The 14,778-nt window shown below is 33.2% G+C and overlaps 1 protein-coding gene across 1 annotated transcript in view; it reads left to right on the top strand.

The window, feature by feature from the left end:
• LOC139483464 (uncharacterized) overlaps positions 1-14,778 on the top strand; it is a 52,741-nt gene that overhangs the window by 14,481 nt on the left and 23,482 nt on the right. Inside the window, exon 6 of the mRNA XM_071267485.1 lies at positions 13,173-13,412. Within this exon, the coding sequence (XP_071123586.1) occupies positions 13,173-13,412 (240 nt within the window). The remainder of the gene's footprint in view (positions 1-13,172; positions 13,413-14,778) is intronic.

Genomic DNA, 14,778 nt, shown 5'->3' with positions numbered 1-14,778 from the left:
GATAGTTAGTTTTTATACGCCCGTTGTCTTTTAGACGGGACCTATTATGGTATACCGTTGTCCGTCCGTCCGTCTGTCCGTGGTTCGTCGTCCACACTTCGGACAATAACTCAAAAATGCTTTCACCAATTTCCATGAAACTTAAGTGAATTGTTTATATCTATTGACGTAAGCTCCTTTTCGTTTTTTTTTAATTTCAGATTTTAAGTTTAGGATTTATGGGGCTTTATTCATAAAAAAGGGGGGATTTTCAACACTTCGGACAATAACTCAAAAAGGCTTTCACCAATGTCCATGAAACTTTGGTGAATTGTTTATATCTATTGATGTAAGCTCCCTTTCAATTTTTATAAATTTCAGATTTTAAGTTTTGGATTTATGGGGCTTTATTCATAAAAAAGGGGGATTTTCAACACTTCGGACAATAACTCAAAGAGGCTTTCACCAATGTCCATGAAACTTTGGTGAATTGTTTATATCTATTGATGTAGGCTCCCTTTCAATTTTTATAAATTTCAGATTTTAAGTTTTGGATTTATGGGGCTTTATTCATAAAAAAGGGGGGTTTTTAACACTTCGGACAATAACTCAAAAAGGCTTTCACCAATGTCCATGAAACTTTGGTGAATTGTTTTTATCTATTGATGTAAGCTCCCTTTCAATTTTTATAAATTTCAGATTTTACATAAAAATTCCGTGTTATGAATTTTTATGCTTAAAAAAGGGGGGATTTTCCAATTTTGGGACAATAACTAACACTTTCAGAAAATTTTATGCAACTTTGATAAATTGTTTATATCTATTAACATAAGCTCCCTTTCCATTTTTATAAATGTTAAAGAGCAACGGGCGTATCATGCGCTAAAGCGCAGCCCTTTATTGGATGTCTGTTTTGTTAAACTTCTGATCGTGAATAAAAGAAGGTTGGGGGTTGAGATATCAAAACACTAATTTAAAACTTCCATATATCTGTATATTCATGTGCTGTCCCAAATCAGAAATCCTGAAAAGAGTATTATTGCTATAGCTTTTCGTTATTTTCAGAATTTTGTCTTTATGGCAGATCTTGCGTTGTGTTTGTTTAAAAACATCTTCTGTACTAATTTTTTCTGCACCAGGAACAACCGTCCACATTACAATTATTTCAGTGATTTCGTAGCCTAAAAAAACGAAATAATGTTTATTTACTTTACAATGCAACCATCTGTAACCACACATAATGAGGAAAGTAATCCATGTTAAGTAAAAATGTTCAATTAAATAAATGTGATATACTGATATAGATAAATCAGGTCCATTTGAACTCTCTGGAAGGTTTATGATGTCAAACTTGGTGCACTTTGGCTACCAACTAAAATTATGTCTTTTCATAAACATAAATAGACCTTAACAAGTCTGTCATTCTCTGACTAAAATAAGTCTGAAAATGAAAGTACATTTTTATGATAAATACATTTTTTATACGACCGCAAATTGTGATCGTATATTGGTATGAGGTTGGCGTCGTCATCGTTGTCATCGTTGTTGTCGTCGTCGAAGACATATTAGTTTTGGCACAAGGAATTAGGGGCCAAAAATGGGCCGAAAATAAGCATTTTTGTAACTTCTAGACACTAACTTGTGTGTTAGTGTATGGATCTCTATGACATTATACCACAAGGTTCCATATCACAAAGGGAAGGCTGTGATTTATTTTGGGGGTAATTGGCCAAAAATTTTAGGAATTGGGGGCCAAAAAAGGGGCAAAAAACAAGCATTTTTTTCTAGTTTCATGACAATAACTTGTGTGTAAGCGCATGGATCTTTCTAAAATTGTTCTACAAGGTTCCATATCATAAAGGGAAAGCCTGAATTGAGTTTGGGGTAATTGCCCAAAACATGTAGGAATTAGGGGCCAAAAAGGGGCCAAATATAAGCATGTTTCTAGTTTTTATACAACTGCAAAAATTGAAAAATTTTTGGTCGTATATTGGTATCACGTTGGCGTCGTCGTTGTCGTCCTCCTCCTCCTCCGAATACTTTTAGTTTTCGCACTCTAACTTTAGTAAAAGAGAATAGAAATCTATGAAATTTTAAAACAAGGTTTATGACCATAAAAGGAAGGTTGGGATTGATTTTGGGCATTTTGGTCCCAACATTTTAGGAATTAGGGGCCAAAAAGGGCCCAAATAAGCATTTTCTTCGTTTTCGCACTATAACTTTAGTTTAAGTAAATAGAAATCTATGAAATTTTGACACAGGGTTTATGACCACAAAAGGAAGGTTTGGATTGATTTTGGGAGTTTTGGTTCCAGCAGTGTAGGAATTAGGGGCCAAAAAAGGGCCCAAATAAGCATTATTCTTGGTTTTCGCACAATAACTTTAGTATAAGGAAATAGAAATTAATGAAATTTAAACACAAGGTTTATGACCACAAAAGGAAGGTTGGGATTGATTTTGGGAGTTGAGGTCAAAACAGTTTAGGAATTAGGGGCCAAAAAGAGGCCCAAATAAGCATTATTCTTGGTTTCCGCACCATAGCTTTAGTATAAGTAAACAGAAATCTATGAAATTTAAACACAAGGTTTATGACCATCAGGTCCGAGACCACAATTATTTCTTAGTGCATTTCTTTTAGAACATAAATGAAAATTTAAAAAAATCCCACCTGCGCTTTCTCAAAGAAACTTATACAGTGTGTTGTACTACTTTTGGGACAAATTATATCAAAATTATAGAAAACTTCATCGTCTCTAACTCAAAATATGGACAATTTTCTGTTTAGGGCGTCTTGAAATCTTTTGACAGCTTCCGAAGTGCTAATTTTAAACCTTTTTCAGCTGGACCAAATCACTACTTTCCTTTAAAAATCTGGACCCAAATTTTTTTACAGTGTAATTTCAACCCCCCTACTTGCAATTTGAGGCATTAAACATGAAGAAATAAAATTAATGGCAAGTAACCCACTGTCAACACTAGGGACTATATTTGTGAACAACGAAAATCAAGGGACGACAATGGTGGTCTCTGACCTAATAGGGTAGAAAGAGTTGATAAATCTTAAAAAAACTTAGTACGACCAAAGCTTAATGAATTATAACACTGCTTACAAAGTTTCATGACAATAGGATGTATATTATAGACATTAAGTTAAGTTCTATACTCATCTTTGCGTGTAAAATTTTGACGTTAAAATTGAAAAATTTCAACTATCAATATTTGGGGCTTTAAAAATTAAAATATTGCAAAAAAATACTTTTTAAATGCCTTAATATATAACTTATCATGTACTAAAAGCAATAGAGTACTCATTTGATTTATCAGACTTGGCATAATTATTCAAAAGTCAAATTTATACGAGCCTGCGCCTAAAAATTGAGGTTTTTCATGAAGGGGGGCCTTACATGAAGATGTAATATTTTCCAGCAATTTTAAATTTGTGAAGCTTTTTTGTTATAAATAATCCTTACATATGTATTGAAAGTACTTTAAATGGAAAGAAAAGTTACAAATAACATATCATATTAGTTTAAAAGGGTCTAAGGCCAAGTAAGACTGGAAAAAATTTAGGGTCAATTTAGGCCGTGCCACATATTTACATTAAAAAATGCATATTGAGGCTATAAGAAATAAAAATTTGTGTCTTTTTTATCATTTCTATACTCATGTGACATGATACAACAAATCTGAGCACAAAAAGACTTGCAATTAACTTTTCTTTCAAACAGTATGGTCTGATACAAAGATTTTTGCCTTTTTAGGGAAAAACTTGCATGCAATTTATTCTCAACAGGCTTATATTTAAACCACTTGCTATCCTACAGAAGAAAAGAAAGATATTATGTGAAATGGAACAGGTACAATAGACATTGTAAAGTGCATTTGATACACATTTAGTGAGGTCTTTATTATGGACATCAAATTTTATGTACCAAGCTCCCCACTATTGACTTCATCCAAACAAGGCGTTAGACAAGGGTCATTTATACAACACATTTTGCACATTTTGTCTGAGATAATCTTCTTTTCTGTAGATTCAGAGTTCATAAATAAGTAAAAGAAGAAGATAAAGGCATAGAAACACAAATATTGACACATGAAAACCTGTCGGATAGAAAGTCAGGATGCCATTTTGGTACAGTTAATTTTTAACTACCACTGGGTCGATGCCTCTGCTGGTGGACTATTAGTCCCCGAGGGTATCACCAGCCCAGTAGCCAGTACTTCGGTACTGGCATGAAATACGGATTTTTTGTGTTATTTAAATTTGCTGTTACAAAGTATTAGAAATTATTATAAATTAAGGAATGTATCTCCCTCGTGCAAAGCTCTGATTCCTTTCACGGATTTGGCTATACTTTTGGACCTTTTGGATTATAGCTCTTCATCTTTTATATAAGCTTTGGATTTCAAATATTTTGGCCACGAGCATCACTGAAGAGACATGTATTGTCGAAATGCGCATCTGGTGCAAGAAAATTGGTACTGTTAATTTTATTATGCATCATTATTGAAAAAGATATAAAATGCCTATTTTGACCCTAAAATGCCAAAATTGGTCATTTTTGCAGAAATTCTATAAAATAAAAGTTTTAATCCTTTAGTTTCATGCTATTTGACAAATTGACACCATCAAATAATTTATGGAAGTTACCAAAGTACAGATTCTATATTTAACAGGCTATAATATTATTTGAACTTGGAATTATTTTTGATTATGGAATTTGCATAATTTCTTGTGATTAAATTTTTTGATATTTCGTGTTTATTTTGTATTATGATCTTTTGAGTGGTTAATAACACTTTCCATACAATGTATTTTGGTTAGATAGTGTCGTGCGAGGCACAGTACATTCTTTTGAAGATGTACTATTTTCTTTGATTTTCTTTGTAACAGAAAGTGTTGTGCGCAGCACAGAACATTTCAGTATAGATTTAGCATGGAATTTATTAAAAAATTTAAATAACAAGAAATCAGGCAAATTCCATAATTAAAAATAATTCCAAGTTCAAATAATAACCTGTTCTTTACAGATTTCACCTCTTAGGTCCGAGACCACAATTACTTCGTAGTGCATTTCTTTTAGAACATGAATGAAAATAAAAAAAATCCCACCTGCGCTTTCTCAAAGAAACTTATACAGTGTGTTGTACTACTTTTGTGACAAATTATATCAAAATTATAGAAAACTTCATCGTCTCTAACTCAAAAAATGGACAATTTTCTGTTTAGGGCGTCTTGAAATCTTTTGACAGCTTCCGAAGTGCTAATTTTAATTTCAGCTGGACCAAATCACTACTTTCCTTTAAAAATCTGGACCCAAATTTTTTTACAGTGTAATTTTACCCCCCTACTTGCAATTTGAGGCATTAAACATGGAGAAATAAATTTGGAAGGGGTATACAAATTAATGGCAAGTAACCCACTGTCAACACTAGGGACTATATTTGTGAACAACGAAAATCAAGGGACGACAATGGTGGTCTCGGACCTAATAAAAGGAAGGTTGGGTTTGATTTTGGGAGTTTTGGTCCGAACAGTTTAGAAATAAGGGGCCCAAAGGGTCCAAAATTGAACTTTGTTTGATTTCATCAAAAATTGAATAATTGGGGTTCTTTGATATGCCAAATCTAACTGTGTATGTTGATTCTTAATTTTTGGTCCCGTTTTCAAATTGGTCTACATTAAAGTCCAAAGGGTCCAAAATTAAACTAAGGTTGATTTTAACAAAAATTGAATTCTTGGGCTTTTTTGATATGCTGAATCTAAACATGTACTTAAATTTTTGATTATGGGCGCAGTTTTCAAGTTGGTTCAAATTAGGATCCAAAATTATTATATTAAGTATTCTGCAATAGCAAGAAATTTTCAATTGCACAGTATTCAGCAATAGCAAGAAATCTTCAATTGCACAGTATTGCGCAATAGCAAGAAATTTTCAATTGCACAGTATTGCGCAATAGCAAGAAATATCTAATTGCACAATATTGTGCAATAGCAAGAAATTTTCAATTGGAGTTATCTTTCCTTGTCCAGAATAGTAGTTGAATCAACTTAAATCATTGTTTTATACAATTTACAATGTATATATTCACTTTTACTACCAACTGATAAATTAAAACAATCTTTACCATTCAGTGATGACAAGCACTTTATTTTACATTTTAATATTTTATGATGTATTTAAATGAGTAGTTATTGTTGCAAACTCCATTAGAAATTTGAATTGAGATCAGTTTTGGAAAAAGGGAAAGGGGGATGTGAAAAAAAAAGGGGGGGTTAAATTTTTCTCATTTCAGATTTCATAAATAAAAAGAAATTTCTTTAAACATTTTTTTGAGAGGATTAATATTCAACAGCATAGTGAATTGCTCAAAGGCAAAAAAATATTTTAAGTTCATTAGACCACATTCATTCTGTGTCAGAAACCTATGCTGTGTCAACTATTTAATCACAATCCAAATTTAGAGCTGAATCCAGCTTGAATGTTGTGTCCATACTTGCCCCAAGCGTTCAGGGTTCAACCTCTGCGGTCGGATAAAGCTGCATCCTGCGGAGCATCTGGTTAGACAATAACTTGTGTTCAAGCGTATGGATCTCTCTCAAATTGTACTGCATGCTACAATACCACAAAGGGAAGGCTGGGATTGATTATGGGGGTAATTGCCTCAATATTTTAGGAATGAGGGGCCAAAAATCGGCAAAAAACAAGCATTTTTCTAGTTTCATGACAATAACTTGTGTGTAAATGTATGGATCCTTCTGAAATTATACTACAAGGTTCCATATCACAAAGAGAAAGCTTGAAGTGAGTTTGGGGGAAAATGCTTGAAACGTTTAGGAATTAGGGGCCAAAAAGGGGCAAAAAATAAGCATGTTTTTAGTTACCAGACAATAACGTGTGTTCAAGTGTATGGATCTCTCTGGAATTGAACTGCGAGGTACCATACCACAAAGGGAATGCTGGGATTGATTATGGGGGTAATTGCCTCAATATTTTAGGAATTACCTGCCAAAAACGGGCAAAAATCAAGCCTTTTTTCTAGTTTCAGGACAATATCTCATGTGTACATTACATTTCGTTCTCATTATTAGACATTTAAATAATGAACATTTTCCAAATTTGAATATTGCACAGTAAATGAATAATGAAAAATTGTAGCATTTTTAATTTTTCAATATCAAACGTCAAATTCAAAAAATGCTCCAAATTGGAGCATTTTTCATTTTTCAATATCAAACGTCAAATTCAAAAATGCTCCACGTTGGAGCATTTTTCATTTTTCAATATATGAAGTAAAATTGAAAAATGCTCCAACCTAGAGCATTTTTCATTTTTAGCTCACCTGGCCCAAAGAGCCAAGTGAGCTTTTCTCATCACTTGGCGTCCGTCGTCCGTAAACTTTTACAAAAATCTTCTCCTCTGAAACTATTGGCCCAAACTTAGCATTTAGAGCAAATCTGACATGGGGTAAAAGTGTTTATCAGGTCAGGATCTATCTGCCCTGAAATTTTCAGATGAATCAGACAACCTGTTGTTAGGTTGCTGCCCCTGAATTGGTAATTTTAAGGAAATTTTGCTGTTTTTGGTTATTTATATCTTGAATATTATTATAGATAGAGATAAACTGTAAACAGCAAAAATGTTCAGCATTAAGTAAGATCTACAAATAAGTCAACATTACCAAAACGGTCAATTGACCTCTAAGGAGTTATTGCCCTTTATAGTCAATTTTTAACAATTTTTCGTAAATCTTAGTAATCTTTTAGAAAAATCTTCTCCTCTGAAACTACTGGGACAAATTAAACCAAACTTGGCCACAATCATCATTGGGGTATTTAGTTTAAAAATTGTGTCCGGTGACCGGGCATACCAACCATGATGGCTGCCACGGCTAAAAATAGAACATAGGGGTAAAATGCAGTTTTTGGCTTATAACTCAAAAACCAAAGCATTAAGAGCAAATTTGACAAGGATAAAATTGTTTATCAGGTCAAGATCTATCTGCCCTGAAAATTTCAGATGAATCGAACAACCCGTTGTTGGGTTGCTGCCCCTGAATTGGTAGTTTTAAGGAAATTTTGCTGTTTTTGGTTATCTTGAATAATATTATAGATAGAGATAAACTGTAAACAGCAATAATGTTCAGCAAAATAAGATTTACAAATAAGTCAACATGACCGAAATGATCAGTTGACCCCATTAGGAGTTATTGCCCTTTATAGTCAATGTTTAACCATTTTTCGTAAATCTTGGTAATCTTTTACAAAAATCTTCTTCTCTGAAACTACTGGGCCAAATTAAACCAAACTTGGCCACAATCATCATTGGGGTATCTAGTTAAAAAATTGTGTCCGGTGACCCGGTCAACTAACCAAGATGGCCACCATGGCTAAAAATAGAACATTGGGGTAAAATGCAGTTTTTGGCTTATAACTCAAAAACCAAAGCAATTAGAGCAAATCTGGCATGAGGTTAAATTGTTTATCAGGTCAAGATCTATCTGCCCTGAAAATTTCAGATGAATCCAACAACCCGTTGTTGGGTTGCTGCCCCTGAATTGGTAGTTTTAAGGAAATTTTGCTGTTTTTGGTTATTATCTTGAATAATATTATAGATAGAGATAAACTGTAAACAGCAATAATGTTCAGCAAAATAAGATTTACAAATAAGTCATCATGACCGAAATGGTCAGTTGACCCCTTTAGGAGTTATTGCCCTTTATAGTCAATTTTTAACCATTTTTCGTAAATCTTGGTAATCTTTTAGAAAAATCTTCTCCTCTGAAACTACTTGGACAAATTAAACCAAACTTGGCCACAATCATCATTGGAGTATCCTAAGTTAAAAAATTGTGTCCGGTGACCCGGTCAACTAACCAAGATGGCTCAGTGATATTGTTTGCCTTAAATTACTGGAGAAGAATCCCAATTTGAAAAAAAATGGCTTAAAATTATTCCCAAAAAGACAACTTTTTTCCCAATCAGTGCAGTCTCAGTCGTAATTGTGCAAGATTACAAACTAAAAAACACTCATTTAAACATTTTTCATGCCTAAAATGACTATATGTGCAGATTTGAGGGTCTATTTATGTATGATCACTGACAATAAGGCCAACTAAAATTAATTAGTAGATTTTCATCCAAAGTTTTGAAAAAAATGGGGTGGGTGGGAGGATTTTATTTTTTAAATTTTATTTAATTTTAAACCTTCTTGTGGCGTGAACTTCATATGTATGCAAGTGTTATAATTACAAAATGTAGCATATACCATGTAAATGTGTAAACATGTTGAAAGAATCGTACATATTTTTCATAATTCTTGAATAAACATCTCTGATTTGCAATGACTGTTCTACATGCAATTGCTACTTCAGAAACCTATTTTCAGTAAACACTAAAACCATGGAGAAATTCTCTATTCAGTTTGACTACCAACTTCAAATTTATTTTGCTCTCTAAGCGATGGTTTGTAGTCTCTGTAAACTTATGCAAATGCATTGGTATGCAACACAAGTATTATGAATGAAATGAAAACTCAAATAAATGTTGGGAATAGTTAAGTTGGCGCTTTTAAGATTCTCAAGTAATGCAAGAATGACGCATATATAATTACATTGTAAAACATGAAGTTGTTTCAATACTCTTTTAATGGTATTTTGTGTTTTTAAACAAAAAAAATAGCCATAGGTAAATTTAAGGGTTTTTTAGTACACAATGTGTATGTTTAACGACTTTTTGAACTCAATATACGGTCATATTAGATCTAACAAGTTCATGCTTTTGTCAATTTCTTTAATTCAGTAATATTTTTTCTACCAATTTGTTCCACAATTCTTTGTACATCATTCACAGCCCAAATTTGCCAAAAGTCAATGTATTATTAAATAAATCCACAATTTTCTGATGAAAGAAATTTCCAATTAGTGACATACAACGATTTGTGTTCTTGGACACAGCGTATTTAATACTCGTAACCCGAATATTTCATGCCCTTCTGGTAATCTATCTCTATTCTCTGTAGATGATACTGTCATCATTGAGCAGCAGAATTTGTCAACATAATCGTTTTAAAGTACTCAAAACCACAGGGACTCGGTTAGCAGATTAAAATTTTGTAAATCAATGTTTTTAATTTATTTTTTATTATTTCCTGTCTTTTTGCATTACTATATTAACGTATTTAAAGTTGCCATCACTATTTCTTTGTTTTCTGGCAATGTGCAGATTACTATCCATATCCATATACTGAAAAAACCTAGGTTTTTTCAGTACATGGATATGGATAGTAAACTGCACATTGCCAGAAAACAAAGAAATAGTGATGGCAACTTTAAATACGTTAATATAGTAATGCAAATAGACAGGAAATAATAAAAAATAAATTAAAAACATTGATTTATAAAATTTTAATCTGCTAACCGAGTCCCTGTGCTCGAAACAAGAAATATGAAAACCGAAATTTGAAACAGGAAGTTTGAATGAAACGAAATTATTGACTGTTACCAGTAACGGAAATGAACAAAATCGGGAAATCGTAAATTTTTCAAAATAAAAAAAATCGGGGCGGGACGATTTCAGAGGGGCAGGGGGGGATGAAAATCTATCAATTAATTTTAATTGGCCTAAGGGGTATTATTTCAAATGAGAGTTTACCTCTTGAAAGTGGGTCTGCAAATTGAAGTTCCAGTCAAATTCATGGTTCATTATAAATTTTCCAATAAGATAAAAATGACGCATATTTTCCCAATAAAAAAGGGTAGAGGTAGTTTTGAAAAAAGCCAACAATATCACTGTGGCCGCCATGGCTAAAAATAGAACATTGGGGTAAAATGCAGTTTTTGGCTTATAACTCAAAAACCAAAGCATTAAGAGCAAATATGTCATAGGTTAAATTGTTTATCAGGTCAAGATCTATCTGCCCTGAAAATTTCAGATGAATCGAACAACCCGTTGTTGGGTTGCTGCCCCTGAATTGGTAGTTTTAAGGAAATTTTGCTGTTTTTGGTTATTATCTTGAATAATATTATAGATAGAGATAAACTGTAAACAGCAATAATGTTCAGCAAAATAAGATTTACAAATAAGTCAACATGACCGAAATGGTCAGTTGACCCCTTTAGGAGTTATTGCCCTTTATAGTCAATTTTTAACCATTTTTCGTAAATCTTGGTAATCTTTTACAAAAATCTTCTCCTCTGAAACTACTGGGCCAAATTAAACCAAACTTGGCCACACTCATCATTGGGGTATCTAGTTGAAAAATTGTGTCCGGTGACCCGGTCAACTAACAAAGATGGCCGCCATGGCTAAAAATAGAACATTGGGGTAAAATGCAGTTTTTTGCTTATAACTCAAAAACCAAAGCATTAAGAGCAAATCTGGCATGAGGTTAATTTGTTTATCAGGTCAGAATATATCTGCCCTGCAAATTTCAGATGAATCAAACAACCCGTTGTTGGGTTGCTGCCCCTGAATTGGTAGTTTTAAGGAAATTTTGCTCATTATTATCTTAAATGATATTATAGATAGAGATAAACAGTAAACAGCAATAATGTTCAGCAAAGTAAGATTTACAAATAAGTAAACACGATCGAAATGGTCAGTTGACCCCTTAAGGAGTTATTGCCCTTTATAGTCATTTTTTTACTTTTTGTATAAATTTTTGTAGATTTTTAGAATTTATTTTCCACTGTTAATACTGGGCCAAGTTCATTATAGATAGAGATTATTGTAGCAACAGGAATGTTCTGTAAAGTAAGATCTACAAACACATCACCATCATCAAAAGACAATTTTGTTATGAATTTATCTGTGTTTATTGTTTAATATGCACATAGACCAAGGTGAGCGACACAGGCTCTTGAGAGCCTCTAGTTAAGTAATGTCCCTGCCAGTCAATGTTATATTCATTATTCATTTTAGTTGGTATAGTCAGTTGTACTGTTCATTTGTATATTTAGTACATTGTTTTGGGGACATTAAGGTGTACCCTTGTTTGTCAGTCGCGTCGTACCTACATCCCTCAATTGGTATACCGCTCTAAACTTTAGTTGGTCTCAACTTAATTGTATGAAACTTATAAACAGCGGTTATTACCACAAAACACAGATCAAGTTTGAATGCAGGTGGCATCACTTTTACCATTCTAGAGTTACGCCCCTTTACAAATGGAAAAGTTGCTTAAATTATCGTTTCCGTTCTCTAACTTAAGTTTGCCTTTTACAACTTGTGATGAAGCTAATACACAATGCTTATTACCTCAAAACTTTGATCAAGTATGAATTTGGGTAGCATCACTTTCACTGTTATTGAGTTGTGTCCCTTTATATTAACAATATAAGCAAGCGGGGGCATCATCTGTGTCCCATGGACACATTACTCATTAATTTTATCATCTTTTCCCCCCAGATACCATTGGTATTCATATAATTTAAGGTAGCACAATACAAAGATTTTTTTACTTCCAATCACTAACATTTGAAATGCTGTAACTTTCTTATGAATGCATAGAAAATTAAAAAAAGAGGTACATATAGATAGATAAAAGATTAATCTTTTAAATGAATGTAATATTTTTATTATGCAATCATTATGTAATCAATTATTATGTAATTAGTGGCAAAATCTGGGTAAGGTCACTTGAATGAATTTAGCTCTTTCATCTCTTTAACTATACAGAAAATTTTAACGAAATCTTAATCAACACATCATGGGCTTCAAAAGGGTGTCTCAGATTGTCTCTATGGTATTCTATTCTCTCATAAATCTCCAATTAGTGAAACATCCTAACCACATAAAAGAAGATAATGTTTAATAAGGTGTAAAATTTGTTCTATACATTCTATCTGAAATCTGAGACACCCTTTTGTAGATAATGGCCATAGGAACAACATATTCTAAAATCAAGCCTCTAGGGATACCTATGCAGAAGCTAATTTCATTTGAAAGTGGAAATTTGGTGAAAAATATTTTAGACACCGTTAACATTATAATTGGTTACATAATTGTTGCATAATGCTAACATTGCATTAATTTGAAAGAGTAATCTATTAGCTATCCAAAACTACCACTTTTATAAATTTTCAAGCATTATTAAGAAAGTTACAGCATTTTAAAACTTGGTAGTTGGAGTTATAAAATCTTTGTATTGTGCTACCTTAAGTAAAACATATTCATGTCATTTTTACAGAATATAACAACTTGAAGAAAAAACAACAGTTAAATCGTTTAACGGGTAAAGGTACCTACGAATCGTATGACATGCGCTGTATGGTAACTGGCCAGTTCGCCGTCGGAAAAAGTACTCTGGTGAAGCTATTAGTGGGGGACGTCATTCCCGAAGGGAGACATCCTACAGATGGTATCTCGCTTCTAGAAGGTCGCTGTGGTCTTGACGTCCAAACAAGAGAATGGATTCTTATAAATCCAGGTAAGAGCATGTTTGTTTATGCCCCTGTCGCATTGGAGGGGGAATTAAGTGTTACCCCGGTCCGTCTGAACGTCTGTCCAAGCATTATTGGGAAACAATACTTGAAAATTTTACCCCACCAAACCCAGGTATATGCAATTATCCCTCAATACTGCATGCTTTGCAGAGAAGCATAAATACCAAATTAGATTGTCACGCCAATTACTCGTTCCACTAAACATAGAAAATGATAGTGCGAGTAGGACATCCATATACTATGGACACATTCTTGTTTGAAACCTATATACTATGATCATTACCACAAAACTAACAACAATTTTTTGAATTTTGGTGACGTCCCTTTTAACGTTCTTGAGTTATGTCCCTTTATAACATTATATGCAAACAGGGCATCATGTGTGTCCCATGGACACATTCTCAATATATTTTAAAAGATTTAAGGTGACTCGGCCCTTTAAAAGTGCGCAGTTTAATTAGATATAGGAAGATGTGGTGTGAGTGCCAATGAGACAACCCTCCATCCAAATAACAATTTAAAAAAAGTAAATCATTATAGGTCAATGTACGGCCTTCAACACGGAGCCTTGGCTCACATCGAACAACAAGCTATAAAGGGCCCCCAAAATTACTAGTTTAAAACCATTCAAACGGGAAAACCAACAATCGAATCTATATAAAAAAAAACAACACATTTTTGTCGAGCCTTTGACTTTAGTTGAAAAAGCGAGATATAGCGATCCTACATTCCGTTGGCGTCGTCGTCGGCGTCCACAAATATTCACTCTGTGGTTAAAGTTTTTAAAATTTTAATAACTTTCTTAAACTATCCTGGAATTGTAAGAAACTTGGCCAGAAGCTTGTTTATGATCAGAAGATAGTATCCAGAAGTAAATTTTGTAAAAAATAAAATTCCATTTTTCCCGTATTTTACTTATAAATGGACTTAGTTTTTCTTCCAGTTAACATTACATACAGTCTGCAGTTAAAGTATTTAAAACATTTTTAAGATTCTTAAACTAGCCTGAATTTTTACCAAACTTGGACAAGCTTCTGACAATCAAAAGATAGTATGGAGAGGAATAATTTTATTGATTTTTTTCATCATTTTTGATGAGTGTGTGATTAACAGCAAAAGTAGGCTAGACACTGGGTTCCGCGGAACCCTTACAAATTTTTGTAATAGTTGTTAGTGGCTTTGAACTAGCTGTCAAATAACTGTGAGTACTCTCAGATCTGTGCATTGTGTCTTTTTGTGTATAAGTACCCGGCCACGTCAACTTGTATTTTTGTCCATCTGATGAGTTAAGCCTTTTTCAACTGATTTGTATAGTTCATTCTTATGTTGTACTGTCCAAGTCAGGAGCCT

The sequence above is a fragment of the Mytilus edulis genome, chromosome 7 (genome assembly GCF_963676685.1).
Source record: "Mytilus edulis chromosome 7, xbMytEdul2.2, whole genome shotgun sequence".
Lineage (NCBI taxonomy): Eukaryota > Metazoa > Mollusca > Bivalvia > Mytilida > Mytilidae > Mytilus > Mytilus edulis.
This window is presented reverse-complemented; position numbering and strand designations above follow the sequence as displayed.